The 23459-nt window shown below is 39.7% G+C and overlaps 1 protein-coding gene across 2 annotated transcripts in view; it reads left to right on the top strand.

Moving 5' to 3' along the window:
• Positions 1-23459, top strand: part of ggnbp2 (gametogenetin binding protein 2) — an 88022-nt gene that overhangs the window by 34216 nt on the left and 30347 nt on the right. For both annotated transcript variants that reach the window (XM_043718557.2, XM_043718556.2), the window contains exons 2-4: positions 2536-2616; positions 10617-10870; positions 12050-12148. In XM_043718557.2, the coding sequence (XP_043574492.1) occupies positions 2536-2616; positions 10617-10870; positions 12050-12148 (434 nt within the window). The remainder of the gene's footprint in view (positions 1-2535; positions 2617-10616; positions 10871-12049; positions 12149-23459) is intronic.

The following is a 23459-nucleotide window of genomic DNA, read 5'->3' as shown; positions in this document are numbered from 1 at the left end:
TTGGCTAACATACCCACAACTATGGCAGCCAGCACCCAAGCTACAAATCTTTACACAAGCCTTGAAGATTAAATAATAAACGTCATCATATTGAAAACAGTGGTCACAAATGTTAAAGGCCAAATAATGAACAGCTCTGCATTGGCAAAACCATGAAAATAAGATGCAGTCTGACACTTTGCTCCTTCGTTTTGATTCAAGTCTGTTTTGTGGTTTGAAGCCGTCAAGCACAATGTCAAGTTCAGAAGGCTAAAGTGTCTCGACAGGAGGTGCTGTTCCCAAATTTACATTTGTGCTTCACTGGAAACTTCCAGCAGGCTGAGGGGATAGATGTGAGCATGAGTGAAGTGATGAATTGAAACAGCAAGTGAACGGATGGGCAGGGTCATGCTTGCGGAGTGAATGGAGATATTCCACAAACACGACATGCTGACCATTTTTTACCTCTATTGTGGAGGAGTCTGTATTGTGAGCAGCAAACACCATAGACTAAAAGAATTACAAGTAAGTTGCTTCACCTCCACCCCAAATCAACACCTTATATGCATATGGTATGTAAATATATAAAGGACATATATCAAGGTGCTTCAGAAAGCCATAAGGACAATACTTTTAAATGAAATATTGAGGGTAACTAGAACTTGTTTTAAAACCGGAAAGTGATGTGATATAAAGGTGTTTATGAAATAAAATATGGAGTGGCAAACCTAGACAGCTGAAATTGTGGCCACCAATAATGGAAGGAAGCATTCAAAAGTGAACAGAATTAGAGAAATATTTGGAAAGTGTAAGGTTAGAGAACCATAAAAAGATTTAAATACCATTTTCAAATTTAGGGCTTTGAGTGACGTTGGCTTGGAAGCCTTTTCTACTGAAGATAATATTTGTATCCTCTTTTGTATTTTGTTTTCATTTTACAGATTCTATTTATCCAGTATCGTCTTCTAGATTTGTTCCCAATCTGCAACTTATCTGTGCTTTTTCTAAAACGGTTTTTTAAAAAAAGCATCTGCATTTTCATTCCCTTGTGCACTTCATACAAGTTTAAGGTTGCATGATTTTTATTGTTGGACATTTTAATACAATTAATAAACGGATCCAAGCTCTAAACCCTCACGTCCAATCAACACCCCTCTCAATCTGGCATAAAACACCTGACTAGTAGTACTCTTGCTCCCTTGTGTCACCCTTCGGCTAGCAGTAAAGCTCCAGTGCAGAAACCAGTTATGGTTCTATTAAATTTGTAGTTGGTGTGTTAAAGACTGGGGTCTTTTTTGGCAAAATGAAGGGTAAGTTTGTGAAGGGTGCCAAGGAAGCCAGAAAATTGGATCCATGGAGACTATAAAGACATAATTTGACAAAGCTAAGGTAGGATACATCTTCTGAGTCAACATTGTGTTCAGGTCTTTGAAGTATAAACCATAATTTAGGCTGCCACTTCAGTATGGTACTGGGAGGTGCTGTATTGTCAGATGCTGTCTTTTGGGGAGATATTTAGCTTTCGACATGGGACGGATATTTATGTAGAAAGATGCCCTTCACTTGAGTTGCTTGGCCCTCTTGTTCTGTCCATTCTATTCATGCCTCCTTATGAAGGGGAGAACAGTCAGTAAGACTGTTCACTTTAGTTGCATTGAGAATAGGACCCAACCTCTGGGCATCATGTGAACATTCTCAGACCAGGATACGGTTGGCCAGGGAGAAAAAATAAGAGACTTTCATTTTATTATGATGCCTTATAACCCCTGAAAGATGTTTCAGGACATTTAACAAAATGTAATGAAGCATGTTGTATCCACTGAAACTTAGTGTAGAAAAGCCGTCTGTTTCTAAATTAAATATTTTTAAAATGGTAATTGTTTCCTATAGAGGTACATTTAAGTGATCATACTTGTCAAGGCTGAATTTTAGACTTGGAAGATCAATTAAACCACCAAGTGAGAGATGTATGGCATGGAAACACACCCTTCGGTCAACCCAGTCCATGCCAACCAGATATCCTAAATTAACCTGGTTCCATTTGTCAGCACTTGGCCCGTATCCTTCTAAACCCTTTATATTCATACTCATCCAGATGCCTTTTAAATGTTGTAATTGTACATTGTAGCTTTAGATTTACTTTACTTAGTAAACATGCGTATATTTAGTGTCTCATTGCTGTCTAATGCTATTAAATACAATGTGTGATAGAAAACCCAGGAATTTATTTTCTATTTATAGAATTGTTTCATTAAAATGTTTCTTAACCAACAACATGCAAGTTTTTAATTTGATTAGCTAATGGGCTGCTTGTAGTTAAAATAAATGTTGTGGGATTGTTTTTAAAATCTGTAGAACAGTGCCTGTGGAGACCAAATTTAAACAAGGAATTTTAAATACTTGGAAGAGTAGATTGCAGAATTTGAGGCTGTTGATCAAAGAGCAGTTCAGAAAATCACTTGTCAAGGTTTTGGCAATTGCTTTTAGATGTCTTGCTCATTTCAGTCCCTTGTGTTATAATGACTATTAACTAACTGACTTGTATTTTTTCTACAGATGGTAATGGAATTCTCTGATAATATGTTGAACCTTGACGGTCACCAGGTCAACAGTGCACAACTGAAACAATTTATCCAGGTAAGCAGGAACCATGTTGTATACTGCAAACCTTTGTGTTGGATGTGAAGTACTGACTACGTATTCCTCTGATTCACTCCATTCTGTGGGGGAGAAAATACTCAGCGCAATAAACCATTGGAAAAGGTTACCTGAATGAGCTGCAAAGCAGGAAGAGAGATGAGTGGAGTACTCAGGATTGGTATTTGTTCTTAGTAATAATGCAAGGAAGCAGGTAAAACACCAGCAACCATTGAGTATAAACTTGTAGCTATTGTGTTGAAGCATTTTGTACTACACTTTATATGTAACTATTTACCATAATTAGGTTATTTATTCAATCCCATAATGAGCCATTTGCAATATTTGAGAATCATTCAAAGTTTGTGCGAAGATTTGTAGCTCGGGTGCTCGTTGCTGTGGTTCTGTTCGCCGAGCTGGAAGTTTTTGTTGCAAACGTTTCGTCCCCTGGCTAGGCGACGACATCAGTGCTTGGGAGCCTCCTGCAAGGTGCTTCTTTGATGTTTCCTCCGGTGTTTATAGTGGTCTGTCCCTGCCGCTTCCGGTTGTCAGTTTCAGCTGTCCGCTGTAGTGGTTGGTATATTGGGTCCAGGTCGATGTGTTTGTTGATGGAGTTTGTGGATGAATGCCATGCCTCTAGGAATTCCCTGGCTGTTCTCTGTCTGGCTTGCCCTATGATAGTAGTGTTGTCCCAGTCGAATTCATGTTGCTTGTTGTCTGCGTGTGTGGCTACTAAGGATAGCTGGTCGTGTCGTTTCGTGGCTAGTTGATGTTCATGGATGCGGATCGTTAGTGGTCTTCCTGTTTGTCCTATAGTGTTTAGTGCAGTCCTTGCATGGTATTTTGTACACTACATTTGTCTTGCTCATGCAAGGACTGCACTAAACACTATATAGGACAAACAGGAAGACAGCTAACAATCCGCATACATGAACATCAACTAGCCACGAAACGACACGACCAGCTGTCCTTCGTAGCGCCACACGCAGACAACAAGCAACATGAATTCGACTGGGACAACACTACTATCATAGGGCAAGCCAGACAGAGAACAGCCAGGGAATTCCTAGAGGCATGGCATTCATCCACAAACTCCATCAACAAACACATCGACCTGGACCCAATATACCAACCACTACAGCGGACAGCTGAAACTGACAACCGGCAGGGACAGGCCACTATAAACACTGGAGGAAACATCAAAGAAGCGCTTCGCAGGAGGCTCCCAAGCACTGAGGATGTCGCCTCGCCAGGGGACGAAACGTTTGCAACAAAAACTTCCAGCTCGGCGAACAGAACCACAGCATTTGAGAATCATGTTCTAGATTCTGATGTGAAGATTTGGGTCAGGAAATTTGATTTGTATAAAGGACTAAATGACTTTGACCAAATAAACAGCCATTTAATAAATGTCAATAAGTCTAGGTTATCATAAAAATGTAGTCATTGATCCTTAAAATTTCCTTGACTAACTTAAACTTGGGGCTGAGAGAAAATGTTAAAGATGGGTAGAGATGCTTTCTGGCTTTTACTTACAGCCTTTCTTAAATAATGTCACAACATTTGCCACCTTTCAGTCTTGTGGCACCTTACCTGTCATTGCCGATCAAAGTATCTCTGCTATGTGCCCTACAGTTCCTTCCTTGGCTTCCCACAATGTGCTGGGATACACTTGGACAGAACCCAGGGATTGAGCTATCTTATTAGTCATATTAAGACTCTTCAGCACCACCTCTGTAATATGGACACTTTTCCAGCAATCAGTACTTATTTTACAACCCCCTCTTCTCCCACCCGCTGCCCCCCCCACCCCACAAAAAGAGTTCCCTCGCTTCCATATCTTCCTCTGCAATAAATACTGATGAGAAATATTCATTTTAGGATCTCTTCCCATCTCTTGTGGTTCCACACCGAGATGGCCACATTCATCTTAAAGGGGCCCCTGATTACTTTTGTTTGTTTATCTTTTGGATTCTCCTTTACCCTATCTGTCAAAGCTATCTTTTTATCCCTTTTTTGCCCTTGGATTTCCTGCTTAAGTGTATTCCTGTACCCCCTAAACTCTGGGGTTTCACTTGATCCCAACTGCCTAATGAAGGAGCAGCACTTCAAAAGCTAGGCTTCCAAATAAACTTGTTGGACTATAACACGGTGTTGTGATTTTTAACTTAATCTCTAGTTATCCAGTGTTTCCTAGTTCTTGCCAGCCTTAAACCTTCACACTAACAGGAACATCATGGCTTTAAAGTCTCATCTCTCTTTTGAAAGGCTCCACTTGTCAGCCTTCTGCAATCGCCTTTTGAAAATTGGACCAGACCTGTCCTTTTCCATAACTTTGAAAGCTAATAGAATTATGATCACTGGTCCCAAAGTGTTCCCTTACTAACATCTTAGTCACTTGTCCTGTCTTCTTTCCCAAGAGGAAAAGCTTTGCTCCAGTAGAGCCATCTACGTATTGATTGAGATTTTTTTCTTGAATACACTTAAATTCAAGCCCTTAACATATTCCCAGTCTGTTTGGAAATTTTAAATCTCCTCCTATGACCATCCTTTTGGGGTGACTGCTGATTATTGGGCAGTAGTACATAAGTGATCACTCCCTTATTTTTCAGTTGTATCGAGAATAGCCTCACTGTATGATCCCTCAGATGTTGTCTCTAAGTACTGCTATGTTTTTTTCCCTAATCTGAAAGAGTCCCGTCTCCCCCCCCCCCCCCCCCCCCCCCCCCCTCCCCCCCCCGCCTCTGTCTACCCTATAGTGACTGACAACATCCTGGACTGTTGAACTACCAATCCTGTCCCTCCCTAAGCTGTGTTTCTGTAATAGCTATGATATTCCAGTCCCATGTACCCATCCATGCCCTGAGTTCATCTGCCTTATCTGTTAGGCCTTTCACATTGAAATAAATGCAGTTTAATTCTTAAGTCTTCCCTCATTTTTATTTTTTTTAATTTTATTTCCATTGGATGCCATGGTGAGATTTGAAGCCATGCTTTCCCCCCGGTATTAGACTAGGCCTCTGAATACTAATTCATTGATATTGCTACCACTGCACCTCTTCCCAAATATTTAGTTCAGCCCTAAGAAGGGTCATGAACAGTTAGTTGTATATCAGCTGATGGTGCCGTATCATCATCTGATAGGTGGTCTCATTAATGAGTGACCCAGAGGCAGAAGTTAAACAACGGAAGTGTTTTCTTTTGCAGTGAATCTATAAGCTAATAAGGTGAAATAAATTTCGCATAAGCTTGATTTTGATCTTTTGCCATAAATTGTCATTCTGTCACGGTGACCAGGACTCTTATATACTCTTTGTATTGGCATGAGAGTCAGACTTAAAAAGTGCACCATCTGATTTGCTTTATTATGGAAAACTGCCTGAGGTCTATGTCCATTGGATCTTATCATGTGTCCTCAGGACATGTGAATTTCTTTACCTGTGGGCTTAGGGCAAAAAAGTGGTAGACATTTTTCACTGACCAAGAATGGTTGGGTTTTTGTTAGTATAAACAGACTAACTTGTAACTGCTAAATAGAGGGTCACAATCATAGAATGGTTTCAGCACTGGAGGAAATCCTACAACCTTTTATCTCTGCTGGAGCAACTCAACTGGTATACTCCCCTTGCCATTCCCTGCTATTGTGGCTGAAGGTAGCATGATTTAAATTCTAATTGGTATTCTTTCTCCCTGTCTGCTCAATCTATACTGTTTTATTTTGAGCCTCTGAACCTTTTAATTCTGTCTCTGTAATGAGAACAGCCTCCGCTTCTTTAGCCTGTCAGTTTTAACTGTTTAATGAAGTCTTTCATTCTGGGAATCGTTCTCATTGATTTCCTCTGTACCATTTCTAATCCCTTATCTATCTTGAAATGTAGTGACCAAATGTAATACTCCAGTTGAGTCTGGCCCCAAATATCTATACAACTTCAATATAATTTTGTACTGATGACACTAACTAGCATGTGCTGCTTTCTTTAACTGCTGCCCTGCACCCTATTTAGCATTTGAATCTTTTTCATAATGACCAAATAGAGTCATAGAGATGTACAGAATGGAACAAGAAGTCCACGCTGACCACATCCTCAATTGATCTGCTCCCATTTGCCAGCACTTGGTCCACATCTCTCTCTTAACCCTTCCTATTCATATGCACATCCAGATGCTTTTTAAATGTTGTAATTGTGCAAGTCTCCACCACTTCCTCTGGCAGCTCATTCCATATACATATCACCCTCTGTGTGAAAAAGATGCCCCTTAGGTCTCTCTCAAATCTTTCCCTTCTCACCCTCCACCTATGCCCCCTACATCTGGACACTCGCCCCAGAGAAAATACCTTGGCTATTTACCCTATCCATGCCCCTTATGATTCCATAAACCTGGCAGGCCTCAATTCTGTTTCGAGGCCCGTTTTACCCGGTGAGTCTGTTGTTAGGTAAGATTTTTTTAAAAAAATTTTACCATCAAACTGTTACTTATTCTGAAATTAGAAAAATTCTGATTTCCGAAAACCAGCTGGTTGCGAGCATTTTGGATGAAGGATTGTGCACTTGTACTGTCTTTTTTACAGTTCATTAAATTTCCATGTCCCATCTGCAATTTTAAAATGGAACCTGTTTATGCTAGAGTCTAAATTGGTAGCTTATCTCTTAAAATTAATGTACTAAGTCAGTGATCCTAATGCTAATCACACTAATACTCCACTACGGTCTGAAAAAACACCATTTATTATTTATTTCCTGTCACTTGCCCAATTCATTCCCCAGCTGCTACTGTACCTTTCTATCTAGTGTTGTAACTTTTGTATTTTATCAAGTTCGTTTTGAAATTTGTGTATAGCACGTCAATGGCATTACTATCATCAGGAGTGCCTCTGTTACCATAACTGAGAACTCAATTGAGTTAGTTAAACTCTTATTGTCTCTTAACAAACAAATATGTAATATTTTGACCACTGCCCCCTTAATATTCCTTATTTATACACTCTTCAGTTTACCCTACCCTATTCTCCAGAACCAATCCAGTAGTATTCTCATTAATTGGAAATAGTGTTATAGAAAATTCTTTTAAACCCACACTAAAACTTAATCTCTGCTCTTAAACTAGAACTACCCCTGTTGGTTGGGATAATTGAAGTCACCTTATTGCTATAATTCTTCGACAGATTGGCATAATTGTTGTGTAAATTTGTTTCCTCTTTCACTATAGTTGGTCTATAAAGTACACTCAGTAGTGAAATGATTCCTCTGTTTCTTTGCTCTCTCCAGTTCATTCTCTGAAGACCCAGAAACTATTTCCTGGTCTGTCTTAACTGCCTGGATGAAAGTCACAATGTATTCATTATCATATACCTGGTTAAAGCTGTGGGGTGACCATACCCAAACATCCACCATCTCTTAGCCCTGTGGTTAATTAATATGCCATAATGGTTTTAAAGGAGTCAAGAATTTTAACCTGGTGATATTGAAGAGATGGCAGGTCAGGCTGGTGTGTAACCTGTTGGAGAAGACTGGGCACAGTGCTGTTGGAGGCTGAGAAATGCTTGAGCCAGAATTTATCTCCTTAACACCTTTTATCTAAGGGCTGTTCAGGAGTGTGTTGGAATAATCTAAATGAATGCAACCTCAAAAACAAACCCAAGTTCTGCATCATTAAATATAAAATTAGCCCATTTAAGTGACACCACAGCTATGACCACTTGCATCTAAAAAGCCCCAAGGGCAGCAGATATATCGGTGAACCTCATAGAACATAGAAAAATACAGCGCAGTACAGGCCCTTTGGCCCTCGTTGTGCCGATCCAAGCCCACCTAACCTCCACTAGTCCACTATCCTCCATATGCCTATCCAATGCCCGTTTAAATGCCCATAAAGAGGGAGAGTCCACCACTGCTACTGGCAGGGCATTCCATGAACTCACGACTCACTGAGTAAAGAATCTACCCCTAACATCTGTCCTATACCTACCACCCCTTAATTTAAAGCTATGCCCCCTCGTAATAGCTGACTCCATACGTGGAAAAAGGTTCTCACGGTCAACCCTATCTAAACCCCTAATCATCTTGTACACCTCTATCAAGTCACCCCTCAACCTCCTTCTTTTCTCCAATGAAAACAGCCCCAAGTGCCTCAGCCTTTCCTCATACGATCTTCCTACCATACCAGGCAACATCCTGGTAAACCTCCTCTGCACCCGTTCCAGTGCCTCCACATCCTTCCTATAGTATGGCGACCAAAACTGCACACAATACTCCAGATGCGGCCACACCAGAGTCTTACACAACTCCCACCTGCAAATTCCCCACCAAGCTATTCGCCATCCTAACGTGGAAATAGCATGGTTCCTTCAGTGTTGCTGGGTCAAAATCTTGGAACTTTCTCCCTATATTAAGTCTACCTACAACCCATGGACTGCAGTGGTTCAAGAAGTTAGCTCATTAACACCACCTGAAGGGCAATTTGGGTGGACAATAAATGCTGGCTTTGTCAGCAATGCTCATATCCCAAGAGTGAATTTAAAAAACAAACAAACACTTTTAGTTCCTCCCTTCACTAAGTCAGTTATGACAGTACATATGACCAACGAGGCATTGCAATTGCTCAAAAGGTTTCTTGGACAGCACTATCTAAATTATTAACCTCTATCCCCTAGAAGAATAAGAACTGTAGACTTTCATAGCAATGCTACCTGAAAGTCTCAAGTTACACACACCATCTTGACTTGGATATACTGCTGTTCAGTCACTGAATCAAACCCTAGAGCTTACTTCCTGACCATGCTCTGGATGTAGCTCCACCATCGACTGTCGTTTTAAGAAGGTGACTGATCCTCAGTGGTGGTCAGGAATGGCAAAAAAATGTCTGGCCTTGTCAAGAATTCTTTTTACTCTCTTTAAAGAATACAAATAGGTAATCTATTGTTTCAGTTCTTCGAGTCTGCTTAGTCATCAAGATATCAAGTACAGAAACAGGCCCTTTGGTCCAACTCGTCTGTGTTGACCAGATATCCTATATACTGTAAATTTAATCCTATTTGCCTGCATTTGGCCCACCACTTCCTAAACCCTTCCTATTCATGTACCCATCCACATACCTTATAAATGTTGTAATTGTACTAACCACCCCACCACCACTTCCTCTGGCAGCTCATTCCACGTGTGCATCACTCTCTGCATGAAAATGTTGCCCCTTAGATCCCTTCTATATCTTTCCCCACTCACCCTAAACCTATACCCTCTAGTTTGTGCTCTCCCCACCCTGGAGAAAAGGTGTTGGCTATTTACCTTATCCATGTCCCTCATGATTTCATAAACCTCTAAGGTCGCCCCTCAACCTCCAACACTCCAGGGAAAACAGCCCTCTCATTCAGCCTCTCACGACTTGGACCATCTTTGCAAATCATGCAAAATTCTATTGTCTTCCTAAACATGAACTAAAAAAGGGGTCTAAATCTGTAATGCATTTTAAAATGAGTAGATGGAAAATGCAACATTTCAGTTCATTTGAAAATTGTTCGATTCCCTTGATTCTTATACGCTTGATGCAACCACAATTTTTATTTCAGCAAGTACAAGCCTTGAGGATCACTTATGCTTCACAAGCATTGTGAATATTGTCAAGTGAAGCTCCCTGAACGAGGAAACAGTGCTTTTTACAGGGTTTTACATCAGTCGGTCTTGCACGCAAGACACAAACCCCTACCAGTCCCTCACAGTTACATGCCACCCAAGAGCAGTGTGAAGTGATTAGGTTGTCGCATCCTGCCTACAAGACAGAAGAACATCGCCCACTGACATCCAATTACTTCCTTGTCAGTGGAGCCAATTAACCCTTTAACATCTCATTACGTTTTTAAAGTATTGCTGTTTCCTTTGAAGGAACCTAAAGAGGGTTGCAGTTAATGTTCTTAAAAATAACACAAGTTTTTCCAACAAAGGGTCTCCTTTCTCAAGATCTAGATTTATGTAACACAATGTAACATTAAATCTATTTTGTTTTAGCAACATGGCATGCTCAAGCAGCAAGACCTTAATATTGCTATGATGGTGACATCCCGTGAAGTCTTCAGTGCACTTTCTCAGCTTGTTCCATGTGTTGGGTGTCGACGCAGTGTGGAACGACTTTTTTCCCAGCTAGTAGAATCTGGTAATCCAGCTTTGGAGCCACTTTCAGTGGGGCCCACAGGAGTTCTTTCGGTAACTCGTGCTTGCATGACGGATGCAAAAAAACTGTTCACATTATTTTACGTGCACGGGTAAGTCAATACTTATTTCCCTTTTTGAGAATTAAATCTGACTAAATCATTTTGTTGCCATTTCCTGACTATGTACAATCCATGATATTTTAAGACTGAGTGCACTTGAATAAATTTTCACAGGAGCAAATGTATTGATAAAACTAATCTAGTTTCATTCTGACTTTTCTGTGCCGTTAATAAGATCTTGCCCTGAGTTGCTCAGTTGAAGGAGTAAAACACGTCCAATTAAATGGACTTCAACTACTGACTCGCGCAGCAGTTTTATTATACAATCTCATTCATTGTAAATACTAACTTAATCAATCTGGGAGCGAAAGGAACATTTAGCAGGGTATGCATATTATGGGTTCTGATTAACAAATTTGGGAAGTTACTTGGATTCATTATGGCATGCAATTTAAAATCTCTTAAATGGAAAAATGTTGACTAGTTACCTTTTTGTAACAGTGTTAATTTCAGTTAAATACGAATTCATGAAATGAACTTGGAAAGGATTTGTGAAGTGTTTTGCTTGAGACTGCAGTAGTGATTTTTAAAACATTGATACAGCCTTCTGCTGTGAAGTGGAAGTGGCTAAAACTGGCATAATTTCAACATTTAAATTCAGGAGTTTTGAATAAATTCAACATTTATAGAGTCTGTAACAAGTTGAAATGAGCAACTTAATGTCAGTTAAAAATACGTTAGCTGCGGATGAACAATTTAAAGGTTCTACACTATTAGTCTTCTATGTTTTTCAAAAAGATAGAAAATATGCTATTCCATTAATTTGGTTGGGTCTGTAGCTATATGAAAACAAATATTCAGTTTCTCTGAAAAATCATCTCTGTCATTCTCAGAGGTCCCGTTATGTTCTGAAAGCATGAGACTGACTTTCCTTCCCCTGACCTTTGCAATTATATTTTAATTTTTTTCTGACCTGATTAGAGCCTGAGATTATTTGTTTGTTGCATTTTGCCAGTTTAAAGGAAATTATTTTAGACCCCTTTCCCTTCTATCCAGAGAGTCCCAATCAAGACAACAGTTTGCATCATTTGAAATGGATTATTTTGGTGTAACTCATGTAATGCACTACTATCAAGTTGAGTTACCTGCGTATAGGGCCACAGAAGTTTGTTGGAAAATGTTTTACTTTGTCAATGAGTTCTGTATAGTAAGTTCTGAATTTCTTCTTAGGTCTAAACTAAATGAGACTATTGATGCAATTCCTAAAAGTAAAAAGAACAAAAGATGTCAGTTACATTCGTTAGATACGCACAAGCCAAAACCTTTAGGGTAAGTAATACTTGCAGTTGTTCTGTATTAGATGATAGGATACTTTAAGAACTGCAGTATTAAAAAATTGACTTACAAATTCAATTTAACCTATAAAGTCACAGGAAATTAAGATTTTGCTCATTTTTGAAATGGCTTATAAATCTAGAAAACTTTACCTTTTAGTGATTTGCTACTTTTTGTTTGAAGGCTTTTGTTATTTTGGTTATCACTAATTTTATTTTAAGTTGAAATATATTTTGTATTTGCTAATGTCAATCGCTAACAGATTAGGAAATTTTTAGCAATGTTCTTTAGGCAAAATAAGTTACTTCATCGTCCAGAGGCAAATTGATCAAAGGAATATTTGCTACGTACATAATGGTGTGATCAAAGGGAGCTTGAAAAATTAAGTTATAGTTATCAATTTTGTTCAGTGCCTAAGTTGAATGCTTGTGGCCCATCTTGGTGCATGTTCTTAAGGTTATTGGGGCTTTGCCTTATTTTTGTGATTTATGTATTTACAAGTTAAAGTATACACTTTGATCACCTTAACTGTAGCTCTTTATGGTTTTCAAAACCTGCTGTTCATTATGGCAATGAAATCTGCTCTGCAGTACTCAAAATCCTGCAGCAATCAATTTTCAGAAGTGTAATACACTCATTAGGAACTTTTTTTTATTTGCTAGCTTCATATTCTTATTCATTACCTCAGCTCTGTTTCTATTTTGGGAGCAGCTTACCTACCTAGAATGTTAGTGACATGCTTTGAGTTGTCCAACATGGTTTTTCTGAGGCCAGTCAAAAACTTGAAGGTACAGACTCGTGACAGTAGCTACATGCCAGTCTACCCAGGGTTTGATACTTAGCATAACTGAGTAAAAGTGCTATGCTGGACTGCTGAAACTAGTTTTTCAGGCTATATCATCGGTAGAACGATGGTGGTAATGTACTGCTCACAGACTTGAGTGCATGAGAGTTTCTGTTCCCTTTCTAACCACTTGGTAGATGCCCAAATATAGTCGTTTGGTTATCTGATTATTCTGGATTGGTAAGCAGGGATTTGGGGGAATAAGAGAGGAGGATGAAAGTAGAGAGAGGGAGGCACTGCCATATGGCCTGTGAATGAGAAGGGAATGCTACAACTGGAGCCTCAAATTTTTTTCTATTTAGTTCCAGATAAATTTTCAGTTTACTTTACAGTAAACCAGTACGAGGAAATCTGTTAGTAATTTTGTTCTGGAATGTTTTTTCTTCTATCTTGTCAATTACAGGTATTTTGAGGAGAACAGCTGTAAATTATGGTCATGCAGTTGTGGTCTTTCTCATGTAATCCAATAAATTGACATAGGGAAGGGTTTATAAATTGGGACTAGCAGAAGCTTAACCTCAAAGTTTGAGAGAAGATTTGTAGCTCGGATGCTCGTTGCTGTGGTTCCATTTGCCGAGCTGGAAGTTTTTGTTGCAAACGTTTCGTCCCCTGTCTAGGTGACATCCTCAGTGCTTGGGAGCCTCCTGTGAAGCACTGTGGTGTTTCCTCCGGCATTTATAGTGGCCTGTCCCTGCCGCTTCCAGTTGTCAGTTTCAGCTGTCCGCTGTAGTGGCCGGTATATTGGGTCCGAGAACAAATCAACGGAACACCCATGGGCTCACCGATCTCGGGACTCATAGCAGAAGCAGTAATGCAAAGGTTAGAACAAACAGTCTTACCACAAATTCAACTCAAACTCTGGGTCAGATATGTTGATGACACCTTTGTAATCATTAAAAACACGGAAATAGAGAAAACACACTGGATCATCAACTTCACACTCACAGGAATCCGATTCACGAGAGAGGAAGAAAAGGACAACCAACTCCCATTCCTAGACGTGAGGGTCCAGAGAACACCAAACGGAGAATTCACCACAAAGGTATACAGGAAAGCCACACACACAGACCAAGTCCTGAACTATGAAAGCAACCACCGCAATACCCACAAACGAAGTTGCATCAAGACACTATTCAAAAGGGCCACAACACACTGCAGCACACCAGAACTGCAAAAAGAGGAAGAGGAACACCTATACAAGGTATTCGCCAAAAACTGATATCCTCGCAATTTCATCAACAGATGCCTAAGGGAAAGACAATGGAACGAGGACATGCCGCAACCGAAAGGACTAGCCTCACTACCATACATCAAGAACATCTCTGAAATGATAGCCAGATTACTGCGACCCCTAGGACTTATAACAGCTCACAAACCAACAGCCACCCTCTGACAACAACTCACCAGAACGAAGGACCCAATACCCAGCATGAGCAAAACTAATGTAGTGTACAAAATCCCATGCAAGGACTGCACAAAACGCTATATAGGACAAACCGGAAGACAGCTAACGATCCACATCCACAAACATCAACTAGCCACGAAATGCCACGACCAGCTATCCTTAATAGCCACACACGCAGACGACAAGCAACATGAATTTGACTGGGACAACACTACCATTATAGGGCAAGCGAAACAAAGAACAGCCAGGGAATTCCTAGAAGCATGGCACTCCTCCACAAACTCCATCAACAAACACATCGACCTGGACCCAATATACCGGCCACTACAGCGGACAGCTGAAACTGACAACCGGAAGCGGCAGGGACAGGCCACTATAAATGCCGGAGGAAACGCCACAGAAGCGCTTCACAGGAGGCTCCCAAGCACTGAGGATGTCACCTAGACAGGGGACGAAACGTTTGCAACAAAAACTTCCAGCTCGGCGAACAGAACCACAGCAGAAGCTTGACCTTTTCGGATCCTAGTTTGAAAGCATTGTGTTCTAACAAGGGAGAGTACTGATTGAACAAGTAATGTGATGCTCAATATTCCTCTGCTGTTGAACCGCATGGTCTCTGCTGGTTGAGCATTCACAATACCTGTTAACCTTTTTTCCAGTGAAAATAGAGATTTCCTTCATTGGTTGCTTAAAACTAAGTTGTCACCAATATTGTTTGGAGCTCCAGATTTGGATGAGTATATGCCACTTGTGAACAGGAAACATGTGAATCACATGAAGGTCAGTCTTTTGGCCTGCTGCTTGTTTTCAGATGTGAAGTATCTTCCTTTGGTTGTTTCTTTTTGTAAAATTGATTTTTCTTATTGTAGATTTTGCTGTCACCATGTTCCCTTCAGTAAGGCAATCACTCATAACAAGCCTTTTCTCCCTCTTCTCTCCCCCCCCCCCCCCCCCCACTTCCTTTTGCCCTATTTAGTGGAGGTTTTTTCTACTTTAATGTATAAGTGAAGCATTTTGAAGTATTGAATGATATTTCTTAACCTTATTGATAATTGAAGGAGCCCAGTCACCTGCCTCTTGCCGTTGGAGATATCTTCATTGTAACACTCAGTCATAGCGTAATACAGCATGGTGTGTAACTGCACCCTTTCAATGGATTTTACCAAATTTTCCTTCCACTCTGAACTGAGGTTTGTCTGCACTTGTCCTTCATTATGTATGTACATTTTTTATGTTTTCCCAATATGTATCACCTTCCTTTCTATTATTGTTAATCTTATTTTCTCCATTCATTGTTCCATAACAGTCCCTGCAACTGCACAATGTTAGCAACAGCACCACCATGTGGTAAAATTTGATAATTGTTAACCTTACTGTGGAGAAGGGTTGAAATACAAATTTCAGAAAATTTAAGTTATGTACTTAATAATTTCTGTTGTGGAACCATCTTTGAATCATTTGGTACTTTTGACTCTGTTACTGATATTTTCAAATCTCAATGCTGCTGCTTTTGAATTTTGCATTAAAAATCTGAAGTTGGCTTTTAACAAACATGTTCTTAAGGCATTCATTGCCTGCAGCGAATGGGCTTCAGCTAATGTGCTGATGCAGCTTCAGCTGGTAATGTGCCCAGAGATTGTTGTCTTCCTTCCTTGGTATGCCTATTAGAAATGCATGCTCAAGAGACAACTCGAGTAGGGAAATAAAGCCGCATTCCTACATCTGTGATGCCATGGCTTTATGATAGGTTGATGTTACAAGTGAAATCCCAGTTAACTTGTATTAAGTTACTTCAAGTCTGAAATTTGTTTCGGTCTGCAGTAGAAGCTGTAGGATTTGCTGTCTTGCATAATACACTTGATGTACATCTTTATAGGTGAAGGGTAGAAAGATGTATGTACAAATGATCCTGAGCCTGTTAACTCTTCTGCAAATTACAGTGAAGGGAACAGTGGCAGTGGAAACGCAGAGAGAGCACTAGGGTCAGATAAGAAAAGTAATGGAGACAGCAAGAAAGAAGTCAGATGTAGCATCCTTTTTCACTTTGGACCTTTTCAGCCACCACACAGGTAACAGGGAGATAAATATAGAGGTAGTTTATTTGAGGTGTGTAGTGCTCTTTTTTTTTTATTTTTAATAAAAAAATTGTCATGTTCGTACTTGGCTTTTAACCAAATTTATCCTTGCCATCAAACACTATTCATTCTACTAAGTACATAATTGCAATTGTTGATTATTGATTTACGGTCTTGGTGGCATGATGCTTATTAAATTAATTTAAATGCCTTTTATTCCAAAAATAAGCATGTAACACCAGCAGCAAGCATTGTATCAATGGTTTATGATGACTAAAAGATATAAAGCATGACGGGTGAACTCGTGTCTAATCATTTTATAATTTGCTATAGTTGTTGGCAAGTTCAAATAAAGCCAGTTTTGGGTAGTGGAAAGAGCAACTATATTTTACTAGACTTGTAGTTAAACTTATTTTTAAAATCTGTAAAGCTTCCCTAACCATGCACCATTCTGAATGGTGCAAATAGCAATGCATTGCATTTAAAAGCAACTTTTCACATATCATTTTGAGGGAAATCGCAGTTGTCCTTCTGTTTATGTTCATGAGACTGCAACTTTCATTCAAGTTAGCATTTTTCCTATTGAAATTTGTTCTTCCCTATTAACCCTTCCCAAATAACAATATACTGTTTATTTTGAGATTTTAGTTCCGTACTATTGCATAAATGACTGCTCTTAATGAATTTAAACAAGAGATGCTTCAGTTTAACTCAACATTCTTTGTCTGCACCAGATTTGAGGGTGTGTGGGTTATTTAGTTACCAAATTGGGTGGGAATGCTCACGAATGTCGTCTTGTCTGCCTCCCATTAGATTTTAAGGATTGTTTTTGTCATCACCAATCAGTCTTTGGCATAAATAAAGCATCATAGCTAGGTACAATAGCAATTTGGTATTAAAAAAAGAAATATGTTTACATAGCATTCATGATGTAAAGATATCACAACACTGATTTTTAGGTCAAATTTAAGCATCTTTTGAAGTGTGGTCACTTTTGTAACATAGAAAACTGGTTCTAGTTTACTTAAGTTCAATTCAAACTGCTTATGAAAATGGAAGATTGAATTTTGGTTACCTGAATGAAGGTTGGTGGGAAAATTGGTTCAATCAGCCCTGGACTTGGTTCCATGCTTGTGCAATTATGACATAAAATATTTAAAATTTGCACTAGCATCATATATTGGGTTAATGTAGCTACTATAGAGTTCCAGGAAGCAATGTATTTCTTATTCCTGCCAAAGTATTGCATTTGTCCAGTGATGGCTATTCAGGTTATATTTAATATAATAAAATCCAAAAGTCAGAAACTGAATCTTAAGGCTTAAGATCTGAATTGCTACAAGAAGTAAATCATTTTTAAAACTGGAATTGGAGGTGAACTTAGCTAAAGTCATAATGTTTTTGAATCCAAGGCTATATTTTCATTCAGTATATTAAAATTAAATTTGAGTTTGGCCTTTGTACAAAGGATATTACATAGTCTGGAGCTTTTTCACACTCGTGGTTGATGATTTTCTCCAAGAATTGAAAAGTATTTATGGCTAGTTAACAAGTGATTGGATTATTTGTGTTTAGGATTAATTTTGCAGTGAATCATAGTGGACTGATGTAGCTGGATGACATTATGGGGCAATTAACTAACTGATTTTTTTTTGAATTGACAAAATAACAATAGGACATTCTCTCTGTCTTATAAATTGCAAATTCGACTTGATATCTTGGACAGACCTTGTGCAGTATTCAAAAGTAGCCTCAGCTGCACATTCTTGACCACCAGTTGTGCTACTTGGCTATTTTATCGAGTATGCAGTTGATTGGGGTGGGTGGGGGGAAGCTACCTATATTATGCAATCAACTCTTTCCTGACCTTGTGGCTGGGTTAAAGGAAACTAAATTTAACACTTCTAAAAGAATAACATTCTTTAATTTCACCCTCTAGTTTCATTGTTTGCTTTAGTTGCATTCTGTTAATTAGAATGTTGTCTTTAAGAACTTGGCATTTAACTGTGAAATGCAGTATGATTAAGAAGCTGGAAAATTATTTATTTTATGCTAATTAAAGTGGGAGAGGAGCAAGTGAAAAGGATTTGAGGGTACCTAGAGCAAAAGATGACCGGCAGTGGTAAGTGAAAAGGTACAGTGGTTACGTAATATATAAAGAGAAAGTGGGTCTGTTCTGTGGACGCTATCAGGGGAAGGTGGGTGTGTACAGAGGTTATGCTTTGTTTTAAATTCTGTTTTGAGTCCGCGAGGCTGTAAAGTACCTAAAATTTTTATTTGACACTGTCTTCAGGTAAATAAGCAGTACTTGGAAATACTGGCAGATCATAAAATGGTCTGTGTAAAAAGCAGGAAAGGAACTGAAGATATGCTAATTTGCTGCTAACATAGGATTGTGTGTTGTGAAGCGGACAGCAGTCTACAAAGGAATATGGGTGGGTGAGGAGAGAAAAGGCAGATGTGGTCATAATGTTGAAAAACGTGGACTTGTCTACTGTGGCAGGAAGGATAGAGAAGCAGCATATTTAGACTGAAGAACTGAGGCAGAGGGGGATCTGGGTGCCCTGGTACATGAACTACACATGTATACAGAGGCACCAAACACTGCAGCTGTGTAAGGCTTTGATTAAAACATCTGGAGTACTGCATAAAGTCTTCATTGAGGTTCTAATTATTTTAAAACCATGAATGGTTCACTGCTTGACATGGAGTGTCTGAGAAGGAAAGTTTTTTTAAACCCAGGTTATGCCTATGTGCATTAGAATTTAGAGGTATGAAGTGATCTTAGTGAAACAACATGAGGTGTTGAGGGGGTTTGATGGGTGGATGTTGAAAAGAGACTAAACTTAGGAGAGACCATTTTGATAGGTCTCAATTTACGACAGTTCAAAAGTCCCTTAGTTATAAGACCCACCCCCTGCATTGAATATTTTATGGCAGAGGTGGGTATGTTCTTGATAGTTGAAGGATATCAAAAGTAGGGCAGGTAAGTGGAATTCAAGTCATAGTCAGATTAACTATAATCTTATTGAATGTCCTACTCTTCCATATTCATTATAGTTGTAGGTAATGATTTAGGTAAAAATCCATTAATCCACTGAAGTTCATTGCTTCAGTGCATAAGCACTTCACAATTTTTTTTTACTTTGTATAAACTCAGTTTTACCAAAACTGTGTGCTTGATCTTTCAGGAAAGAAATCTAACATCCTTATCCCACCTGGCTCACAGTAACACCAGTTCCAGAGCTTAATATGGTTAACTGTTAATGCCTTCTAGCCAGCCACTGGATTCAAAGGCATTTGGGGTGGGCTTTGCCCAAAATTCCCACATTCCTGAAAAGAATAGTTCAGTAAAGTTTTATCTATTATGAGCATGTTGTGCTGATTTTTGTTTTTCTTTGGTAATAAAAGTTTACTCGTGGCTTTTTTAAAACCCAAACTTGTCAGTTTTGGGTCATTTCAGAAAGTTGAGCTCAAGTTCTATTCTAGACATTGATGTCTCCATCCAGGATCAACCAAAATCACAAAGACAATCGAAACAACAAAACAGATCCTGAGTTTCTGAAACAGATGTCAGAAGCATTCAGAGTTTGTGGAGAGAGTTAAAGTTAACACTTGGGGGCAATTGTTGCTAAGCAGAAACTGGTTCTGCACATATACTGTGTCTGATATACTAGAGAAACTCAGTATTTTTCCACTTTTTTACACACTAAAACAGTCATTAAATTCATTTACTTCAATCTGGGAAGGAAAAAAGAAATGAAAGTCCTACAGTGTTAGCTTTAAAGTACTTTGACTGAATAACAGTTAAGCTCATGGTGTGGGTGGGGTGATGTCATTGGTTGTCCTAAATATTATTGTCTGAAGTTATTTTCTGCGCACAAGCTTTAGTAACTAGCATGTCTCCTTGGAACAGTTATAAACAGGCTGAATTCCCTTTTCGTGGTGATAGGGCAGATGTCATCTTTGAGAAATTAATTGTGGCTTAATTCTTTGTTTATATGTTGGTGTCTTAAAATAAACTTAATTATTCAAGTCACATAATACCAAGTTATGCTTCTAAGCATCTTGGTATATGGGTCATTTTCTACAAATTTTAGAAAGTATCATCAGCTATCACTTTTTGTCCCTGTGGTTGTAGGTATTTTGAGAGAGAGTTTGCCATTGCAGCTCTAAAATAGTCTGGCATTCTGGTTTTTTGCATTTTTTCCATGAGTTTGGAGAGTTTATGATGTATGTACAGAAACCTACTTCAAAATTATTTAAGAGCAGTAATGGTCCCAATTTTTTTTTATTGCTCCACAGTATATCCCTCTTGTTTTTTTGAGATCCCACTGGATCCTATATGTCCAACTCATCATCTTGAAGCAAATAATGGGAAGATATTCAGGGTCACTAGCATCCATCATGACCTTGAATTTAGTAAAATTTGGGGCACTGGTTATTTAAGACAGGAGTGCCAAGCTGAAAGCTGTCATAGAGCACAAAGGCTCTTTTGGCCCATTTGAGTATGTACTGTTCAAAACCAATCATATTTTAAATTCCATTTTCTAGCACTTGGTCCATAATCATGTCTGCCTTGGGCATTGCGAGTACACAAAACATAGATGTCATGAGGGCTCCTGTCTTTGTCATCCTTGTAGGCATTGAGTTCCAGATTACCACCACCGTCTGAATGAATCTTCCCCAATTCCCTCTAATGCTGTTGTCTCCCCTTGCCATTCCCCTCATAATTTTCAGTCGCATTCTTCCTCTGTCTCCTCTGTTCCAAGGAAAACAAACCCAGTTTGTCCACTCTCACTTCATGATGAAAATTCTCTAGCCCAGATACCATCTGGATAAACCCCCTCTGCAATCTGTAATCACATACCTCCAATTAATAGCATTCAGAACCGCACACAGTACTGTTAACTGTGACCTAACCAAACTTGATACAGTTCCAGCATAACTTGCCTCCTCTTAAAACTCTATGCCTTGGCAAATAAAGGCAAGTATCCTTCCCAGGGTCCTATGATTCAATGTAAATTTCCTTGTTATCTTTATCCTGCCCAAGTACATCACTTCACATTTGTCAATGAATTCCTTCTGCACTGATTAGCATGTCTATACCCTCGTATTTTCTAAAACTATGCTCTTTACTATTTGCCACGAGATACAGGCACTTGGCCACTAAAAAAGTCAGTCAACCATCACCCTCTGCTTCTTGCAACTCAGCTAGTGCTGGATTCTTTTAATCAAATTTCCTTGCATCTTATGGGCTCTTACCCTCGTTATCAGTCTCCCATGCATGACCTTATCGGAATCCTTGAAGTCCAGTAGACTACATTGAATCATTGTCTACACCTACACACCAGGTTATCCTGATTGCATTACCTTTTTTGTTTTCTTTTACATATTTCAGTGGCACCTATATGGTGATAGCAAATTAATGGTAGAAAGCACACTTCCTCAAAGTGTCATTTATTTTGTTTGGCATTGGGAGAAGGAGCACTTTCAGTGCCAGTATGTTTGCTGTTTGTGGCACCACCTGTTCCTGACTAGTGATGTCCCCTGGGTAGACTTGACAAGATTGTCAAGATAACAATTGTGGTTGTAATATGTTTCAAAAAGGTAAATATAAAAAGTCTGGGTGTGACACTATATGAAGTCTCACCTTGCCTCCCACATTCACAAAGGCACTATCCTGAAGCCCATCAGTCCCTCTATACAATGACCAATATATTGTACCATGAGCACCCCCATAACTAGGCTAAGAGATGGGATTCCTTTTGTTTGGCACCTGCGATTAATCCACTGAATCCAGAGATTTGTCTTTTTCACAAAATCAGTTTATGACATGAGATATCCTCAAACTAAATCAAGGATAGATTGGAGCAAAAGGTGAACCTTTGCAATAATCAGCTGACTACTTTTTCAAAAAGGACTTCCATCTGTTTTAAGTGACATTTGGAGGGGCAACTATATGCCAGTTTGAAATCAAAGTATACTACATAGTTAGAAAAGCGCAGCAGGTCAGGCAGCATCAAAGGAGCAGGAGAATCGACGTTTTGGGCATAAGCCCTTCAGGAATGAGTTAGTGTTCAGCCACGGGTGTCCCAGAAGTGTTCTCCGAAATGTTCCACAAGTAGGCGGCCTGTCTCCCCAACGTATAGGAGGCCACATCGGGTGCAGCGGATGCAGTAAATGATGTGTGTGGAGGTGCAGGTAAATTTGTGATGGATATAGAAGGATCCCTTGGGGCCTTGGAGGGTAGTGGGGGGGGAGAGAGAGAGGTGTGGGCGCAAGTTTTGCATTTCTTGCGGTTGCAGGGGAAGGTGCCGGGAGTGGAGGTTGGGTTGGTGGGGGGTGTGGACCTGACGAGGGAGTCGCGGAGGGAGCGATCTTTCTGGAACGCTGATAGGGGAGGGGAGGGAAATGTATCCTTGGTGGTGGGGTCTGTTTGGAGGTGGCAGAAAAGACGGAGGATGATACGATGTGGGGTGGGGTGGTAGGTGAGAACCAGTGGGGTTCTGTCCTGGTGGCGATTGGAGGGGCGGGGTTCAAGGGCAGAGGAGCAGGAAGTGGCAGAGATGTCGTGGAGAGCATCGTCATCCACATCTGAGGGGAAATTGCGGTCTGGCCGTACCAGAGCTTTGTACAGCTGCAGCATAACCTCCTGGTAACTCGATCCCTCTATTAATAAAGGCCAAAACACTGTATGCCGCCTTAACAACCCTGTCAATCTGGGTGGCAACTTTCAGGGATCTGTGTACATGGACACAGATTTCTCTGCTCATCTGCACTCCCAAGAATCTTAGCATTAGTCCGGTACTTTGCATTCCGATTACTGTCCAAAGTGTATCACCCCACACTTGTCCACATTAAACTCCATGTGCCACCTCTCAGCCCAGTTCTGCATTCTATCTATGTCTCTCTGCAACCTACTACATCCTTCGTCACTATCCCCAACTCCACCGACCTTCGTGTCATCCACAAATTTAC

This window comes from Chiloscyllium plagiosum, unplaced genomic scaffold (genome assembly GCF_037043375.1).
Source record: "Chiloscyllium plagiosum isolate Xiang-an unplaced genomic scaffold, Cpla_swu_hap1 HiC_scaffold_31, whole genome shotgun sequence".
Taxonomy (NCBI): Eukaryota; Metazoa; Chordata; class Chondrichthyes; order Orectolobiformes; family Hemiscylliidae; genus Chiloscyllium; species Chiloscyllium plagiosum.
Note: the sequence above shows the minus strand (reverse complement) of the source record. Positions and strands in the feature narration are given on the sequence as shown.